The following is an 18,088-nucleotide window of genomic DNA, read 5'->3' on the forward strand; positions in this document are numbered from 1 at the left end:
ACCTGGGAGTCTGCTAACTGCTATGTCTTTAAAATCAACCACAACACAATGGTGAGTCTGAGGTATGAAAATCATCTGTGTGCCTGACAGTGTGGTGGAAGTGAACGTGACCCCAGCGGTCTCCTGACCACACAACCCTGTGATACAGTTCACCAGCCGCACAAGAAATGTAATCAAATACGGCTTATTTTCCCACATTCGGTTGATAAGGCGAGACTGAGACTCCAGAGCAAAGCATTGTATGAATTGGCCCCTTCTACTTACAGCTGTAGCGTTTAAACTATAACAAGTGAGAAATCTAAGACAGATGGCAGGGTGGAAGCATTGGAGACAGTGAATGAACAGAACATTTTCGGGTGTTCCGTTTTTTTTTTTTTCCGCCTTCTGCGATGGCAGCTGTGCGATCCGCCACGCTCTCCCCAGACCCTAGGAACGGCCTTGACATCTTACTTCAGGCTTCTGTCTGCTATGCTGTCAGACAGCAGCTCTCTCTCCTTTAGCGCTGCTCTGGCCAGTGCGCCCCTGTGGAGAAGATCGTCACAGTTGATTGTTAAGGCACCCAACACCCAGCCCCCTACCCCGTGCCATCAAATAACTGTTTCCCCAGATCTAGTGAGACATGTACATACAGCCACATAAAATCCATCAAACAACCACCCACAGAAATGTATCTCAACTTATGTGTTGCTAGATAATTGAATACCAGTATCTGGGAAACGCTCGTCTCCACCAACACATGCTTTGGTTGAGATGAAAGTGCCTCTTTTTTAAGGTCTCTTAAGAATCACGACGCAAGAAAAGCCCGGCAGAGTGCCAAGTAAACAGTGCCGTCTCCTGCTATTACAAATTATTATAAAAGTGAAAAATTAACACGTCCAGGCAGACAGATGTTTGAGGCTTCAGAGGCAAGGCGACTTGGGGGGAGGTGACACTTGCTGCCTAGCAACGAGGAAATAAAAATAGGAAGTGAGCAACTTTGGACCGTTTTTCACCCCACCTAGCTAGCTAGCTGCTACTCAGTGATCAGTGATCTAGGTATTTAGAGCTAGTAGTTGCATTGGTTGGTAGTTTTTCACTAGTGTGAAAGGCTGGGGGAAAAGGAATTGCCAAGTGATGTTACTCTGAAGCCAGCTCTCCCTCAAGACTATGTAACGGTAAACTAGCATTTTTTTTTAAAACGTAACGTTGTCCAATGGCATGAATGATATAGTTTATAAATGATAAAGCATATCATCACTTCTTGCCACAAACATGAACACTGAGTGTTATGTGAATTATGCCCGTTCCCACAGTCTCCTTCGATTTTTTTGTCTTAAAGATTCAACTTACTGCCACACCGGAATAACATTTCATCATACTTTTCATAATGTACATAAGCCAAGCACATAAAGTGCACATTATCTGAGAGCTCTGCGCAGCGAGCAAAGGAAAAGAAAAGAAAAACCCACCTTTACATAAAACCTCCATAATTCACACCGCTGCTAGTTTGGAATTACTCCTTTATACAATCGCAACTCTTGAGACCTCTAATGACGGGTCTAATTCTGTCACGCTGCGAGGGAGAGTGCAGAAGTATTACTGCACTAAACCGTTCCATTAGCCTGACCGCTTGTGACGCGGGCCTTCATCCACTCGCTCCATTACAGGCCGCTAATCAGCAGCCCCTTGTCACAAGCCAGCGCAGACTTCCCTTGGTGACTGATTGTGGGTGACACATTAATTCCCTCTGTTCCTCCTCGGGAAAATGCCAGCCCAATCCCCTTCTGTGCAGTCAGTCTTTTCAGTTTGAAATTCTCCTTTATCACGTTTGCAGAGATTTTTTTTCTCCCCCACGCCCCCTTCACAAGAAGCGGTTAAAAACTCCATCCCTCCCAACACAGACACAACCACAGATTTCAGGTGTTCTTAAGGAAACACTGTTCCAAAGGGGTTTTTTTTGGTAATAAGTGCTGCCTGGAATCAATGATCTTTCAGTCAACCAGACCATTCATCTTATATATTGAGCCCACTGAATCAATCAATCTAAAAAACTACAAAGACAGGTGTATTTCCATAAAAAGACTAATAAACCAAGAGACTGAGCTTGGAGCACAAACCATCAGAAGGTACTCAGAAACAACACCCTGTTCCTTCTAAGTCCCTGCACTACAAATGCGACTTGGATATTCTCAGCTACAGCCATCTGAGCCTTGCAGACCTTGTCCAACCATCACAAGGGTGAAAAAGCATCGCCCTGTAGCTTCACAATCCAGGGTCAACAACCGTAAAAATACGAACACCTTGGTCTGTTAGTCACACATAGGCTTAACTGACACCATGTGGTGTGGTGGCCAGATTCATCCAAGGAGGGACACAGCACTTTGCACCTTTGAGCTAAATCCTATACCTTGATTCATTTCACCAACGAATCAACTCAAAATATATTTTGCAGAATGTGTTAAATCATATGGTGGGGACAAAGGTGCCTGGGAATTCAATATTAACTAGAAGTTGCTTGAAACCATAAGGCTTTTCAAGACGAATAGGCAAGGGTACATGTAAAGACAACGGCTGAGAAACGTGCAAATTATTAGTTGAATGACTTCATGTTTAAAAAATGTGAGCATAACAATCTTTACAAATTTCAATTACACACTTAAGATTTAGGGACCATGACCAGCAGTTTGCACACATCTACAGAACACGCCAGGTTAAATGTGCCAGACAAAATGTGAATCAGTGAGAGCTGTCAAAAGTTGCTGATGTGAGAAAAACACATTTGGCAGCCATATCAGAACTGGCTTTGGACCTGGCAACTAAAAACATTTATTTTACTTCTAAGTCCCAAGTAACAGTGATGAGATATGAGAAGAGGGGAGAAAAAATGAAGGGTCTAGCTAAAGTAAGTCTGGAGGAACAAACAGGACATATTGGTCCCTGGTCTAACCAGCTCCATGGCTCTAAATCAAACCTCTGAACCAGGTCCAGCCCTTGGGAACAAATGCAGAGGAACACATTTGGTCTTGTGCTTTATCAAGCCCTCAAGCAAGAGACTACAATGGTGTTTATAGTGGCAACTTGATAGTAATCAGACGCTTGCACCATGGGCTGCTAGCCCCTCATCATACACTCTGAAACCTTGTTACACTTTTTGTGTATCTCCACTGAAGTACCTTACCCAAGGGTATAAGAGCACGCTACCTGTCCCGCTTTTCTATATTGCCACCCTAGCAGCAGACATATATTTTAGAAGAAAACATCTGTAGTTATAAACTACCTACCTGAGTAATGGTAGCCCTGAAGCCTCCTTTTCCAGTCTCCCAAGACTAATTTGTTAATACCTGGAGAGAAAAAAATATAGAACAATTTACTACTCAAAAAGCATAATCTGACAGAATTTTAAAGCAGAGCATACAGACACTGTCATGCAAGGCTTATGTTAACACAGCAAAAAGTCATGCAACTCAAGCTGACCCCATTAAAGAATTTGGTTTTAAGAAAAATTACATTTTAAATACACTTTAAGCATTACATCAGGCAACATTTACACTGAAATTACGCAAAAGAAAAAACAGCAGCCGCTGAACTGGTCTATACATATTGAACTAAATCTGGCATTCGAAAGCTATTTTTCTTTTCTCTTTTTCTTTTTTTAGCAAGAGTTGCATTACATTCTGTTCAGGGGTATATTAAATGTTAGTACACAGTTTATTTTGGAAACAACCTTTTACTGCATTATTTTTTAAATTGTGTTTTTTTTTTGCTTTTGATTTTTTTAATATGTCTATGAATCTTTTTTTTAAAAAACAACTTACACGCAGTTACTAGCAGTTTATATATAAAACACTACTAAATTACAGATTTAGGGTTAGTGTTACCTTTTCCTGGTGAGCTTTAGGTTTAAGCATCCTTTCTCCTTTGCACTGCGATAATTTTCTTTAATAAAAGCAGCCAACGAGTCTTTGCATCAAGCACGACATGTATGCGCCCTGTAAGCTAGACTTGAATGATTGTTTAAAGTTCAGTTATTTCAGAGACTAACAATACATTTCTCATTAAGATCACAATTTCATTAAGAAACGTTTTATACAAACCCAGGCATTAAGGCATTCGATGCCCTTGCTAAACACATTACCTTGGTTAAAAAGGAGGCTATCAGGTTTATTTTATGGAGGACAGAAGGTCTTACCTCTAGGTCCTTTTTTAATATAAAAAGAGAGAGAGATAAAATATAAGTAGTCTTTTACGATCAGAGTCAGACACCTTTAACATCTCCTTCTGTCATTTTTTAAAGTCTTCAAACTACATGCATACATTTAAATTTAAATTATAGTTTGAAGATCAGGAACCTACAACTTTGATTGTTATTAAGTTATTTAAAAAGGGTATTTCATTATTTTATAATGAAACAAAAAATAAACCAAGTTTAGTTTGATAGAAAACAAACTAGGCTTTATTGACAAACTGCTTCAAAACATTTTTGGACAGATATTTAGTTACCTATTTAGGCAAGCTTACACAGGTAGCATTATGCATTTTATGGAGAGGGTACAGATATTAATGGCAATATACATTTTTTTGGAAGTTTTAAGTATGTACAAAGTTCCGGGTCGAGCTGCAGTGTCCCTTTGGAAAAGACCATGTGGAGACTTTGTCCCAATCCTTTACAAAGCATGCAGTGTTCCAACTTTTAGCATCATCCAAAAATCCAATTAGTTCAAAATCAAGAGAGAGTATGCCATTCATCAAATGAACAGGTTTTGATTGACTACTATGAGTCAGACACAATTTTAATTTTAATGCTTTTTTTAATTAAGGATTTTAGGACAGTCCATCTCAACAGTGTCTAATAGGGCTATATTTCAAAACTCCTTAAAGTACAATACAAAATATTATGAAACCTAAATCTAAATGAACAACTTTTAAGACTATTTAAAACAAATGCGATGAATACATTAAGTTGCTGGAAATTCCATGTTTTCAAACTCGTTAATGCTTCTAGCCTATATATTACATAATGGAAATCAGTTTAAGGTTTTTTTTTATTTTGTAAATATTTAACAGAACTTTGAAATGTAGCCTAAAATGGGAATCTGCAACTGCCACTTAATGGAGTAAGTTCTTTTTGAAGCAACACAAATTAATAGTAATCTTCAAAACTAACAGGATCTATAGCCATGAACGGCTTTTGCACATTTTGAAAACTTTTTCCCCCAAACCAACCATTTTATAAAATTACTCCAACAATGCAAAAAAGCGAAAGGGGAGGAAAAGATAACAAAAAGCAAAATTAAAAGCTTGTCAACAAAATTTATCTGTGTTGCCTGACTCATCTAGTATTGGTTTAATTTGTCCTTGATGCACACAGGAACTGACCTTCAAATGATTAAGAGTAAAAAAAAAAATCAAATAAAAAAACCCAAAAACAACCCCACAAACGGACAATTACTTTTGTCTGGTTGCTTAAAGCGAGAGCTGCCGTAGGAGACAGTAGCATGTGAGGGCAACGCGTTTAATTTGAACTTCCTCTTTGCCCGTTTCAGTATCTTCCGTAAGGGTGCTCCCTGTAGGTGGGTTTGACTGGCGGCCGGGCTGGGGGGGCCTTTCCGCCAGCGTTGGCCCGTGTTCCGTTCCAGTCGTCTTGGCCTGAGGAAAGAGGGGGACATGCCTACAAATCACTAAAAGCTCTGCAGACCTTGGGGGAAACCCAGACAAGAGAACCCAGAAACAGCCTTGCAAGAAAGAACGACGGCTCTGCATACGGCCCCTTCGGCCTACTGTCTGAACGTGTGCTGCATAACCCCAAAGCACCAGACAAGCACTAGGCCCTAATCAATCTGACAATCTGATTTCACTCCCCCCTGAATCATAAGTTCCATGGCTATGGTATGGGAAGCCATTTCCCCTCACCCAGACCTTACTGTGCCAGCCACTTACTCTGCAAAAAGCAAAAAAAAAAATCGAACAAAACAAAGTCAGCCTAAGACTAAAAGCTGGGTGTCTGGACCTTCAAATGAATATTTTATGCATACTAGAGCCATAAACTGCAGTTATGCAAAATCATAATGGATCAAAAGCTTCCATGTATTGGCTGATTTTTCCCAAAGGGATCATCTCTCCATCTCCATAGAGAGATGTCAACAACATCTACCCTAATTACCAGGAAAAAGCAAACAATTATTTCAAGTCAACAACTCAAGAAAGTAGTGCAATGACCTAGACACAAAAGTACTGGAAAACAGCCTCTTTCAAGCAGCACACCTGCCTAGATCTGAATCAACTGTTTAACAAGCAAAGCCAGGCTGTCTGGAACCAAACAGTGATGTTCTACGGGTGTAACGCCAGCTCTTACGACCAACCAGCCGCTGAAGTACCAGGATCCATTTCAAACAGCGCACACTATCAGACAAGGTCATAAATCTGCAGTCTACAGAAAGAGCGCTCCCCGGCACAGAGGAAAAACGTCCTCGTTTCCAGCTGTGCCGCCGGAGCCCGGCGCGGCCGCAGCACAGGTGGGGCCCAGCGTCCCCACGCGGAGAAGAGTCCCTGCCGCCTTACCGTATGGCTCGTAGCTCTCCTGTGCCTCCCCATGCCCGTAGTCGTAGTATTCAGGCTCCCTGCAAAGAGAGAAGGGAGATCAGTCAGTCCGCAGCGCTGGCACAGGGCCACCGGACCTGGCTTTTCTTTGACGCAGGCTTTGCCGAAAAACATTCACGCGTCTCACCCCCCCCGCCCTAATCTGCTTAGCAGACCGCCCAGCTTAGGGCGGGGGCCACATACCCAATCCCTTTCACAAATACAAGGCACGCAGGTGGAGAACACAATGTGCAGAGCAGTCCGATGGACAAGCATTTGATTAAGCAACCGGTAAACGTTTGAAGTGCCTCGCTTCAGCAGAAGTTAAAGCTTGAGGTGCTCTTAAAGTTAAGAAGTTGCTGACATATCTAAAAAGGCATTCCTCTTGCAGTGGCAGACCGCATTATCTCATAGTTGAGGGGTTTGCTTTCATTCCGTGCAAAGCCGCCGCACACTCCTTTTCAAACTAGGGCGACATAATGCAGACCACACGGCGCATTTGATAGCGCACCGAAATGAAAAAGGAAATGAGAATTAAGGGAGATGGATGGCAACTTACGCCTTCGGCTGACTGTAGTAATTGTCATATGATTCATACGCAGGCTCTGCATAGCTGTCTTCATAGGCCTGGTGAGAAGGAAAACAGTGTTTGAACTCCCTCATGCATGAATTATCAAACATTCAAACAAAAACTCTTCTATTCTGTGTTACCTCTTAAGGTATAAAAGATGACTCCTTATTTGAATTTTGGTTTAGCTCCTACTGGTTTTAACAGTGGCTCATTAACTAAAGTATTTACATAGTACAATGGCCTCCATATTGGATGGCAGGAAAAGGCTAACAATAGCATAAACATGATCCACATTCTGTCAGGAAAAGACAACCTCACTGAACACAAAAAAACCATCAAACTCTCTTAAGGGGCTTAAGGGTAGAAGCAAAGAAAATGGAGATCAAAGGTTTTTCAGGCAAGCCTTCAATATCTACACAATAATGTACACCACACAAGAGAGCTAAAGTACCCTACAAAGTGAAGATAAATTGACTTTGACTCCAACTGATCTACAAAACTAACAACACTCCTGAAGAGGAAGGGAGGGGACGTACGTATTCTTCATAGGGCTCGGGGGCTGGTGGGTGTGGAGGGGGCATTCTCTGTGGTCCGGGAGCAGGGGGCCTGGCGCGGGTCGCGGCTCCTCCTCTGGCCGGCTGGGCCAGGGGTCCGCCGCGCCCCGAGGGACCTCCCCTCACTGCCCCGCCCCTTGCCGGGCCGCCCCGTGGCGCACCTCCACGGGGTGGCATCCCTCGGCCCCTGGAGAGAGATTTGGGATAAGATGTGAACTCTGAAATGCAATCCTCCCCCTCTCTTTGGACTGGAGGAGCTGGGACACACATCACACTGACTGCTGGCACTGCCACTGTGGCAGCGGTTGCCGTTTTGGTTTGAAATCATCAGGGTGAGGAAGCACTGCACAGGTCCATAAAATTTCACTTCACTTTCAAAGTTTTACACTTTTAACACATTGCTTACCGGCAGTCTCAAAACACCTATCCCTGTGTAAAACAGGTAATGAACAGCTTCAATGTTGCCTTACAGGGCATGGTAGCCTGTGTTTTACACTTAAAGAGTTGGGAGGGTGCCAGCGGTCAGAGGGCAGCTTTACCTGGCCCCAGGTGTTGGGGGTGGTGGTGCCCCGCGGCCTCGGACTGGGGGGCCTCCTCTGCCTCTGGTCCCGGGCTCCTGGCCCCCATTCAGGTAGTTCATTTCCATAAACTGCTCCTGGCAGATGTCATCCATCATATCCTGTTGAAAGCAGAGAGGTGAGTGACCGAGTCTTCACCTTCAGTGCGGGCTGTGTTTCAGAGAGCGCAGACACTTCTACGTTAGGAATGCTAAAAACAGCCTGCCAGACTGCAACGGGCACACGGCTATTAAGATGAACAGGACTTGCGCTCTGACGTGGCCCAACACAGCGAAAATAACCCAATTCTGTTCTGCGGATCAGAGCTCGTTTCACACATTGGGGAGAAACAGACACCAGACAACAAAGTGTCATCTTAATGCAAGTAGAGCTTCATAAGAGATTAAGTTCTAATCCTTCACAGGAAGCCAAACAACTTGCAGAAAGCGTTAAACAATGTGAAACGCCATCAACCCTGGAACAGGCGAACATTAAGCAGTTTAAAATGTTAACAGTGATCCACTTAAATTGCTACTGAAGCCTATGGTGTCAGCTGCATAAAGTCAGAAGTGACGTGCGAGAGTTTAAGTTAAGGCGTGGATGCGCCTCTTGGCGTCATTCTTGATGTTGACATCTGAACCTTCCTAGGGAGCAATGGAACGTCAACTTTGCGATCGTTCGTGGCCTCCAGCAGTACAGCAAAGGCGCTTAATTTGACCATTAAAATAATCACATATGCTGGATCTGAGATGCAGCTCCAGTATAGCGCCTCTGCCTTGACTGGTTTCCCAGACTGCACGCCTCTCCCCCCCTTCTCTGCTTCAGGCTCCATCATATTCCCATGCGGCTCCACGCTTGAAGATCTGTAATGGAGGTCTACAGCTGCTGGAGAAAATTGATCTTCCCGTGGCTCACTTTTACAACGCTCTCCCAAGCATAAAACAAAGTGTTCTCTTAAGCAAAGTGATCTCTTAAAAGGCAGAGGATTTACTCCTTGGTGTTAGAGACCGAAAAAGGGAGGGGATGGGGGAATAAGGAAAAGTGGTTTTTTCGACTGTCCATCCGTCACTGTGCGTTTTAGTGGGAAACATTAAGCCAGGTTTTCTCCTGCCTTTGCTCGGCATCTCCGAAAAAAGAAAAATCCCTGCTGGTAAGTGCAAATGCGTGGCTGACCCAAATCCAACATTAAAAGCCAAGTCCAGAGTCCCTTTCAGCTGTTTACTCGGATCGTATGCCTGACCATTAAAGTCTTTTTAAACCCGTGATCCGCTGCATTCTATTAAGGAAAGATAAAGCACTCCTGGTTCCATCTAAGAATTTCACCGCCAATTTTCTGACAGTTTTAGGTCTTACACTGCAGCTTGACAGAACACAGGCCTGATCTGGACACGCAACTCATCTACCCTTTAAACTCAATGTAACACAGCCTCAACCATGCAGGCATCTGTATTGCCAGTTAAAGATCAATCACACCAGCTTCCACCAACCATGAGGGGACGAGGAGGGACACTCACGGGGCACAGGAACTTCTTGACCTCCTCCATGGCGTGGGCCATGCGCAGGTAGGCCTCCGGCACGGGCGCGAACACCTCGATGAACACATGCAGCTCCATGGACAGGTGGGCGTACTTGGGCTCACCGCTCTTCCTCAGCCCCTCCTCCTGCCACGGCAGAACATTATGAGATCAGCCAGGCCCTGCAGATGCCATTCACACAGCTCGCTTTCTGGCGCATTACCGGGACACAGTGCAGGGCAGTTACTGGAACCATTCAGGATAAGTACCTTACTCAAGGGTTAGAAAAATAAGCTCTGAATGCCTAACCTTTACCCACACCAGTGCCTACTTAAAATGTACACTTCTGAGCACAATTCTAGCTACAGCTAGAATAAATACAGAACAGAACGTGTAAAGAGTAACTTATTCAGACTTACAGCAGAGGTATCTTTAAGTTAGTCATCAAAGGTTTGTCATATCCTACCTGCACAGTAAGGGCTGAATTAGCCCCCCCGGTAAATGGCATTTCAGTGTGAAGACTGAAATTTGCAAAAGTTTCAACCATTTCAACCATTTTCACTTCCTGTCTGTGCGTTGATGTTAACAGCCATTACATTTCAGCAAGTACTTAAATTCATAAATTCCAGGACCCTTGCGACTGAGTCGCGCTTACCTTAGCTTTGTCCCTCATGGACCCTTTTCCCAGGACGGAAATCTTTGCGCCCGTCTCCTCCTGCAGACGCTTGATTGTGTTCCCTTGGGGTCCCAAAATCTTCCCTACAAAGTTAAACTGAAAGAGAGGAAGATATTACAGCTCTAACATTTTAGCTCACAATTAACTACATTTGACTTGGAACAATTGCAGGTCCAAGTTACAAAACTGAATTGAGTGGCAAAACTAGGATATAAGATAAAAAACACATTACTTTGTCAGCTACTCCAAGGGTAATGGCTTTGCCTTTAAGGTTTGGTGCCAGGTTAGAATGTCCCTGTACCCCGTGGTATTTGGAGTGCAGACCGAGATGGTACACCTTTACCCTCAGGGACATACAATTAAAGTATGCCACCACCGCAGTCTCTCTCTCTCTCACACACACACACACACACACACACACACACACACACAGCTCCAAAAGGCATCCAGGACAACCTGGAAGGAGGGTCCAACTAGGCCAAATCCAGACCACCCTGTGAAGCACACAGGTGGAACTCACCTTTGGGTACTGTTTGACTGGAATGAGTACTCTCTCCTTCAGCTTCACATTCTTCACAGCGAAAAGATCCAAGTAGGTTTCTCCTTCCTCTTTCTTTGGCTCGCCTTTCTGAATCCTCTCAATCTCTGAATAAAAAGATGGACCCAGTTAACAATGCTCACTTCCTATCATAGTGTCTTTGTCAGGACATAAGATTGCTACATACTACATACATAAGCAACACCAAAAGAAACTTCAGAACCTTCCAAGTCTACGGAACCATTCCTTACAGACTACGACTCTAAACAAACATGTCACCTTTAGAAGCCATATGAAGATGTGCTGTAAATAAGATGTCAGAAGAGAAGTAGTCTCTTTGCTAATGTAAATGTTACCAGGATCAAAGCTTCTCTGATGGAAAACGGATTCGGTACATCATGGTTATTTGCCTTTCTCAGATTCACTCAGCAAGGTTTGCATCAACTGGCAGCTGTCTACAACTTGCTGAAATTTTGATGTTTCAGTTGAAAAAAAAAAAAAGACATCTGTCATTTGGGCGGACAAGACGACGCGTAGCCAGCTGTGTTTCTCTTACTACATAGAGTGCTTTACTATGCAGCATAACCGGGCGGAATTACATAAGTATACTTGATATAAAATTATTTTGTTCTATGTAGCTATCAACTCCCTCCAGTGACGTATCCAGCAATTTCCTTTATCAATTCACGGCCGTTCCTTCAGTTTAGAAGTGGATTCTGATTATATGATATATATCAACACATAGCGTCATCTTGCTTGTCACATGGGCTGTTTTAATTTGAATTTGCTAGACAATTCTGTGACAACTGAAAAACAAATGCCATTTTGGACAGAAATTTCCAACAGCACAATCTCTACTCAGGTCATCACACCGTTTTATGGGCCTGAAAGGAATTAATTTAATGGCAGTTCAAAGAATTCCATGTCCATCTTGCTTAGACATCTCAGTCTGAGAAACAGGTCTACTGAATGTGTTCAATCCCTCAATATCAGCAACGCAATACTAAGTACATGGACTTAACCTCAAACAGAACAAATTCTCCTGCCATACCACACAACCAAACCTACACTGCAAAATGAGAACATTCTTGGAGCAACCCAATTTCACTTGTCTAAGGACGCACGTTATCTCCAACAAATGTTTGGCATTTTGGTCATTTATGACACCATGTTAGGTTATCATCTGACGTGCCCTTTTCGTTTTTGGACGGTATATTCCCCGCCTACAGCTTCAGTCGCAGGTGTTTCTGCTGCACCTTCCTCCGAGTTTGAGCCGGATGTTCCAGTTTTATATGACTGTAAATCTAATCCAGCGCAGCAGCTGTGCTGAAGCGCACACGAATGCCCCGCACAGTACGTACCGCTCCATCACTGTGTTCTGGACCTAGCTGAAGGAATACGAAGGGGAGACGCCTGACCATAGCAATGGGATTGCACCTGACTGGATTCTGTATCCCCAGGGATTATGAAGAAGAATAGCAAACTGTAATAGTTAACAGCACTGTATTAGCAAGGAGTGTATAAACAGAGTGGTAAACATGTCCACCAAGTAATGTGTCAGCGAGCACTAACATTACCTCAACTGCATTCGTACAGTACATCAGATAAATTAGGCCTGTAGCACCATGAAAGTGTTTCCATTTCTCTGTTTGAAAGGCGATGGGTGTCAGCATGGTAGGCCAAAATGCATCTCATATATATTTGCGTGGAGTGTGACCACAAGGTAGCTACCTAGCTCACTGTTGAGCTGACAATGGGCAAATTTTAATGACACTAAAAAGTTACGGTACAAAGAACGGTCATCAATATAAATTAGTAGAGATTAAATATGAAAATGACGTTGTGCATTTTTGTACATACAACGTCGCCTGCAACGAGCACCTAGCCTATAGTATAACATGAAGATACAATTTAGACACATAATTACTAAAGCACATTCAACCAATTAAAATGCAGGAGACCCAATGATCAGACTGCTGCTAATCTACATCATTGTGCATTCACTTATGATATAAGATGTTCCTGATTACTGCTGCTACCTAGTCAATCCTCTCTAGACATCCTCAGTGCTATGGTAATGAAGTCAGACAAATTTAGCAAACAAACACAGTATGGCATTACTTTTTAAAAATGGAAATTTAGGTTTTCCTGGACCATCAGAACAACCACTGCTGCAGTTTCCAGCTTACTGCACCCTCTGCAGAAATATAAACAAAAATAAATCAACACCTATACAAATGTGAATAACGTTGTCACAGAGAGCTGTGCATTCTCACGCAATGGGGGAAACGTCATTTGCTACAAAACGAATCTTCAATAGCAAATTAGCTGTATATGTACCAACATTCGTTCGTGTTCGGTAATCCTATACATGCGAATTCCTGCTAATAAAAGCCAATTGTACCAAATTCATGCACTGAACCACCTCTCTTCACAACTTGCAGGTGGAAACAGAGCCGCACATATGACATTTGGTGATCTGTGGTTGTGCTGGAGCACAAACAGTACATTCCCAGACATTTTGTCATTCATTACGTTTTTGTTCCAGATGCTCGGTGAGAACAAAGCCCAAAAATAAAACTCACGAATGTATTACAGCTGGCTACCGAGTAGCAACCCCCCCATCTCTCTATCCGAGCCTTCATAATCATGGTTTTGTTTAACCAAAAGCACGAATCACAGAGCAGATGTCAATCATATACAGTTGGCCATCAGTAATGTCACAGCACTTGAAACGGACTGACTTGGAATTTTATGCTTGTTATATTAGAGTGAATACTGAGCGTATTGTACTCTAAATAAACGAACAGTAACTCGTTATTTCTTGTCTCTCCAAGATTTTCACATTTTTCAGTCAAACCTTCCACACATCAACAGGAGATGCTCAGTTGTCAGTAAATAACATCTGTATTCAACTTCAGTTGTGTGCTGTTTTAGCTATGAAATGGAGCAAATGGGTAGCTAGTTACCACTACTGAGTGGTCAAGGAAAACCGTCACTTCTGATGCACTGTTTTCCTTTAACGGATACAAAAATGTTGACATGTGGTAGGTATTTGATGACTTATGTCATTCTGTCAGACCAAATCAGATCCCACTAGTCGCTGTTGTGAATGTTATTTGATAGTGGTGCATTTCAGACAATGTTCTGTTCTCAGGAAAACGACAGAGCTCACAGCTTACTGACACACATGCCCCACACTGTGAAGTGTATACTGTGACAAGTGACATCTCAAATACCAAAGTCACAATAAGATCAATGAACACTGACTCCCAGAGTAGCCTTCAGCCACACCCTGCAGCCAAACAGTCACAATACTGGGCAAATGAATTATCCCGAGTCTGCCACTGCAGGTATATCCTCTCATGCAAAATATAGTTAAATCAGCCTTCACTCCATTTTTGCACCATTGCTTCACTTCGAGAGCAGCCCATGGGAACAGCCCATACAGTTACATCACATAAATTTCCATTCAGCAGGTAACTACCAAACCCATAAATTCATCTATAGGCATCTTAACAGCCATTAGCATGCAAAGGCAGCCAAAACAAATTGTTAGCCAAGCAGATACGGTTTAACACATTGATGTTGAGTATTAATGAGCAGTGGGCTGAGGTATGACTTCTGCAATTCACTAACTCACAGCAACGAATTAAATCCGTGATTCAAGATCGGTGCCTGCGCACCAAAAACAGCTAGGGACGAACACAGCTATTTAATGCCGCTATTCGAACAGGTGAGGACATTACATATCGGAACCCTTCGGAACCATTTACATTTAACTGCGCTAAGAGCGCTAGTAAGACTACTTGCAATTCAATGGGGGGGCACTCGAAAAAAAGATTTGCCACCAGTAAACCGTTATGTCAAAACCACCTGTCATCCAAGTTCCCGGAACAATAATGTTTGAACCAAAAAAATAAGAAATCTGGATTTTTGCAGACTGAATGCGTTTTAACTTCATGAAAAGTAAAATATCTCCAGAATGACGACCACACTGAAAATGCAGCCCGTCGTTTAGTACAACCATAACTGATAAACTACTGCTGCGATCTTAATGTAACAAATGCATCATCTAATGTAAAACAGACACGCAGTTACATTCTTCACATCTACTATAAGCTCAGTTCGGTAGTTTATTATCGTCCCTCCCTGGCAGGTTACCGGGGGGGACCCTAGACAGCAAACCCACTTTCCCTTGGAGAAATTCCATTTAAATCAGTACTGCCAACTTCACTCGCGCACATGGATTTGATATGTCTCATAACAGGCGCAATGAATCAGATTACTTCCTGAACGTTTAAATCCGCAGAGATCGTCTCTCTCTGTTTTAAAATTGATTTATGGGCACTGAATGAAATGTTGCATGTTGGACTGATCCTGTGAAACACTTCACAAATGTTATCCAATAACGTTGCTTGCTGCAGAACTTAAACACCATATCACGACCGAATAACGTTAAACTGAATGAGTTAAACAACCGAGTGAGTTCTTTAGTATTTGAAAAATACGCTACTTTTCCGAACGTGACAATAAGCGCTCTTTGAGAATAACGTTGCCTGCAGTCTATGAAATCTAACACCTTTCCTCACTGCACGCAGTTCGTCCAGCCGTGAAGTCATCGGTTGTCTTTGTCTACAGACACGGTGGAAATCTCATATAAGAACTACCTGCTTCAGTCCTAAGGCGACGGAACAAGGATATTCATCGTAACTCAAAACAATGTGAAGATTACTACAAGAAACAGGGTTTCAACCAAGCCAGGATTAAATTCAAAATCAACACTGATTTCAGACCAATTTCCAGAACAAGAGCACATTTCCTAGTAGCTAGTTCGCTTGTTTAATAGCATGTTAAATATGGGTAACAGCACTCACTGAAACGACCAAAACTTAGCCAACACTTCTCTTCAAAACAACGCCGAGCGGTTGAAAGAACTTTAAAGAGACAAACCACGTGTTCATCAGCGGTACGAGGTCGTCCGACCAGCTGCGTTACGCACAACGCAAACCTTTGCCTCGTCCGAGCCGACTATCCCCTACCACACAAGTGGACTGGGTCCTAAAATTTGTTAAGCACCCATAATAATCCGATCCAAACACCACCCGGCTTTACGGGGTAAAATTCCTCGCCCGATTCAAGCAACAGTTTCTGAATTTCATGCCTTGGCATTTACCTGCGGATACAAGTTTCATTGCATGAGTGAACGACGAATCCAGGCTGTCTTTCTCTGCCAGCAGTTCGGGGAGATATTTGCTTTCGTTCTCCATTTTACGCTTTACTTAGCTTGCTTGGTGTGCAATTTTGTCAAACACAGCAGCGCTCTCTGTCCAGAGGTATGGTTTTCCACTTCACGGGCGACGATGTTTTCTAACACGGCACAGCGTGGACCCGTAATTCAGCCTGTAATGGCTACCTTCTCCTTCCTTGCTGCTTGGAAATGGAAGAACAAAAGCCTGCGACAGAGGAAAAAGAATTTGAGCACCGGAAGTGATGTCACCACGATAATAAATCCAACTCGAGACCGCCTTCATTACGTTTTCAAACTTTTAAAGTGAAAGAAACACTCATAAATGGAGTATGAACTGTCAAATTGAAAATTCAAAACAATATGTAATTTGTGGGTACCAGTTTGAGAGGGCTCCTTAATTTTTACTTAGCGGTAGGACGATTCTGTATTTCTATATCTAAGTATTAATTCGGGCCAGTTATAGTGTTCCGGTAGCTATAGATTATGTGAGGAATAGCAAATAAGATAGCGCAAGTGCAAAAAAGTGTCAATCTATAATTATAAATAAACCACCTGTGCTTTTTAGATTTTTATTTGAAGTGCTGTCAGAAGTTGGTCAGAGCAATCTATGTGCATGCAAGTCTCCCTCTCTCACCGTTAAAATAGCTTTTTTTTAATGAAGTTCTGACAGAAAGTACTGCAACATGATTACTGAAACAAAATTAGTCAAAGTAGACAATTATTTGTTTTGTACTTCGACATTGGTCATTGAGGTGCCTGGTGAACTGGTTAGTAGATGTGATATATTTCCTTTCTCCAACCCCAGACAGTCTGCTGCATGTTCACCAGTTGTCTGCAGTGCATCTTGCCTGGGATGTGAAAGTCAATCCTCACCCAGTCCTCATTGGCCCTAAAAAATCTTGCTGCTCTCTTGTGTCTTTGAGATAACGAAACTACCTATATACCTGTCAGCTTCCCAATGAATAAGCAATGAGCCTCTTCAGACAGATCCAAAGGAGGCTGGAGGCATTATTCAGAGTGCAGGGGATTAGTTCAACAAATGGTCATCTCCTTCTGTCTTTACTGTCTAAGCAACTTAGGTTTGCATTAATTAGGTTCTTCCATTGTTGTTTTTGGAGGTCATGTTACCTTGAGCCTTGTTCTCATGTTTCGATTCACAAAAGGCCATGCTTGACTTTCAGATTTAAGAGCAGTGTAAGTGCATCTTCGGATACAGTTTCCTTAAATTGCAGTGGCATCTTTGCCTTCCTTGGTAGCATGATGTCTGGTATAACAGTAATGAGATTAAGACAGTACAAAGGACATTATAATGCCAGCCTCAATGGACAGTGTCCCTGCAGTTCACAAACAAAGGTCTGTGTACCCGCTGCTACGCAGACAAAAGCCCATATACACAATTTCTCAACTTTGCGTATGTAATTTTTTCTCTCCAGAGAGATTTATGAGAAACTGACTTTCAAGCAGTGAAACTGAAATGAAACATTGTTTGGGTTGCACAGACAGAAATAGGTTTCAGGTTCAAATTCTGAGTGGTACACAACAGGTGTATCCTTGTGCTAGGAACTGAATTTGAATTACTTCAGTAAATATCTAGCTGTACAAATGAATAATATGTAGCTGTGTAGGGAACACAGGAAAAGGGTATTTGTTCCCAGAATAAAATGATGCCTCTCTTTATCTGTGTTACCAGCAGAACCGTATTCCTCAATCCAACCTCCTTCAGTGATTTTGGCACTGGCTCATAGATTTTGCTTCAAGGCCTGGGTAAGACACTGTTGCTGGATTCTCGAGTGAGGCTTCTTGGTCCAAACAGCTCCAGCATTAACCAGGCTGTGCTGTGCTTTTTGGGTAATGCACAATAATGGGAGCCCT

At 42.7% G+C, this 18,088-nt stretch overlaps 1 protein-coding gene across 2 annotated transcripts; it reads right to left on the bottom strand.

Annotated features, from left to right (window-relative positions):
- Positions 1–364: 364 nt before the first annotated feature.
- Positions 365–16,416, bottom strand: LOC118768835 (KH domain-containing, RNA-binding, signal transduction-associated protein 1-like). Of its 2 annotated transcripts, XR_005004458.1 has the most exons (11): positions 16,142–16,416; positions 10,948–11,072; positions 10,407–10,523; positions 9,752–9,898; positions 8,220–8,359; positions 7,663–7,867; positions 7,115–7,182; positions 6,538–6,596; positions 5,429–5,625; positions 3,261–3,320; positions 365–522 (listed from the first exon to the last, which is right to left on the bottom strand). XR_005004458.1 is itself a non-coding variant. In XM_036515781.1 (9 exons), the coding sequence occupies exons 1-9, from the start codon at positions 16,233–16,235 to the stop codon at positions 5,519–5,521; spliced, it is 1,062 nt and encodes a 353-aa protein (XP_036371674.1). In that variant the 5' UTR covers positions 16,236–16,244; the 3' UTR covers positions 4,930–5,518. The 2 variants fall into 2 exon arrangements, 1 of the variants encoding a protein (XP_036371674.1); XM_036515781.1 differs by lacking the exons at positions 365–522; positions 3,261–3,320 and having other exon boundaries at positions 4,930–5,625; positions 16,142–16,244.
- Between the last annotated feature and the right edge of the window lie 1,672 nt (positions 16,417–18,088).

Source organism: Megalops cyprinoides, chromosome 21, assembly GCF_013368585.1.
Source record: "Megalops cyprinoides isolate fMegCyp1 chromosome 21, fMegCyp1.pri, whole genome shotgun sequence".
Taxonomy (NCBI): domain Eukaryota; kingdom Metazoa; phylum Chordata; class Actinopteri; order Elopiformes; family Megalopidae; genus Megalops; species Megalops cyprinoides.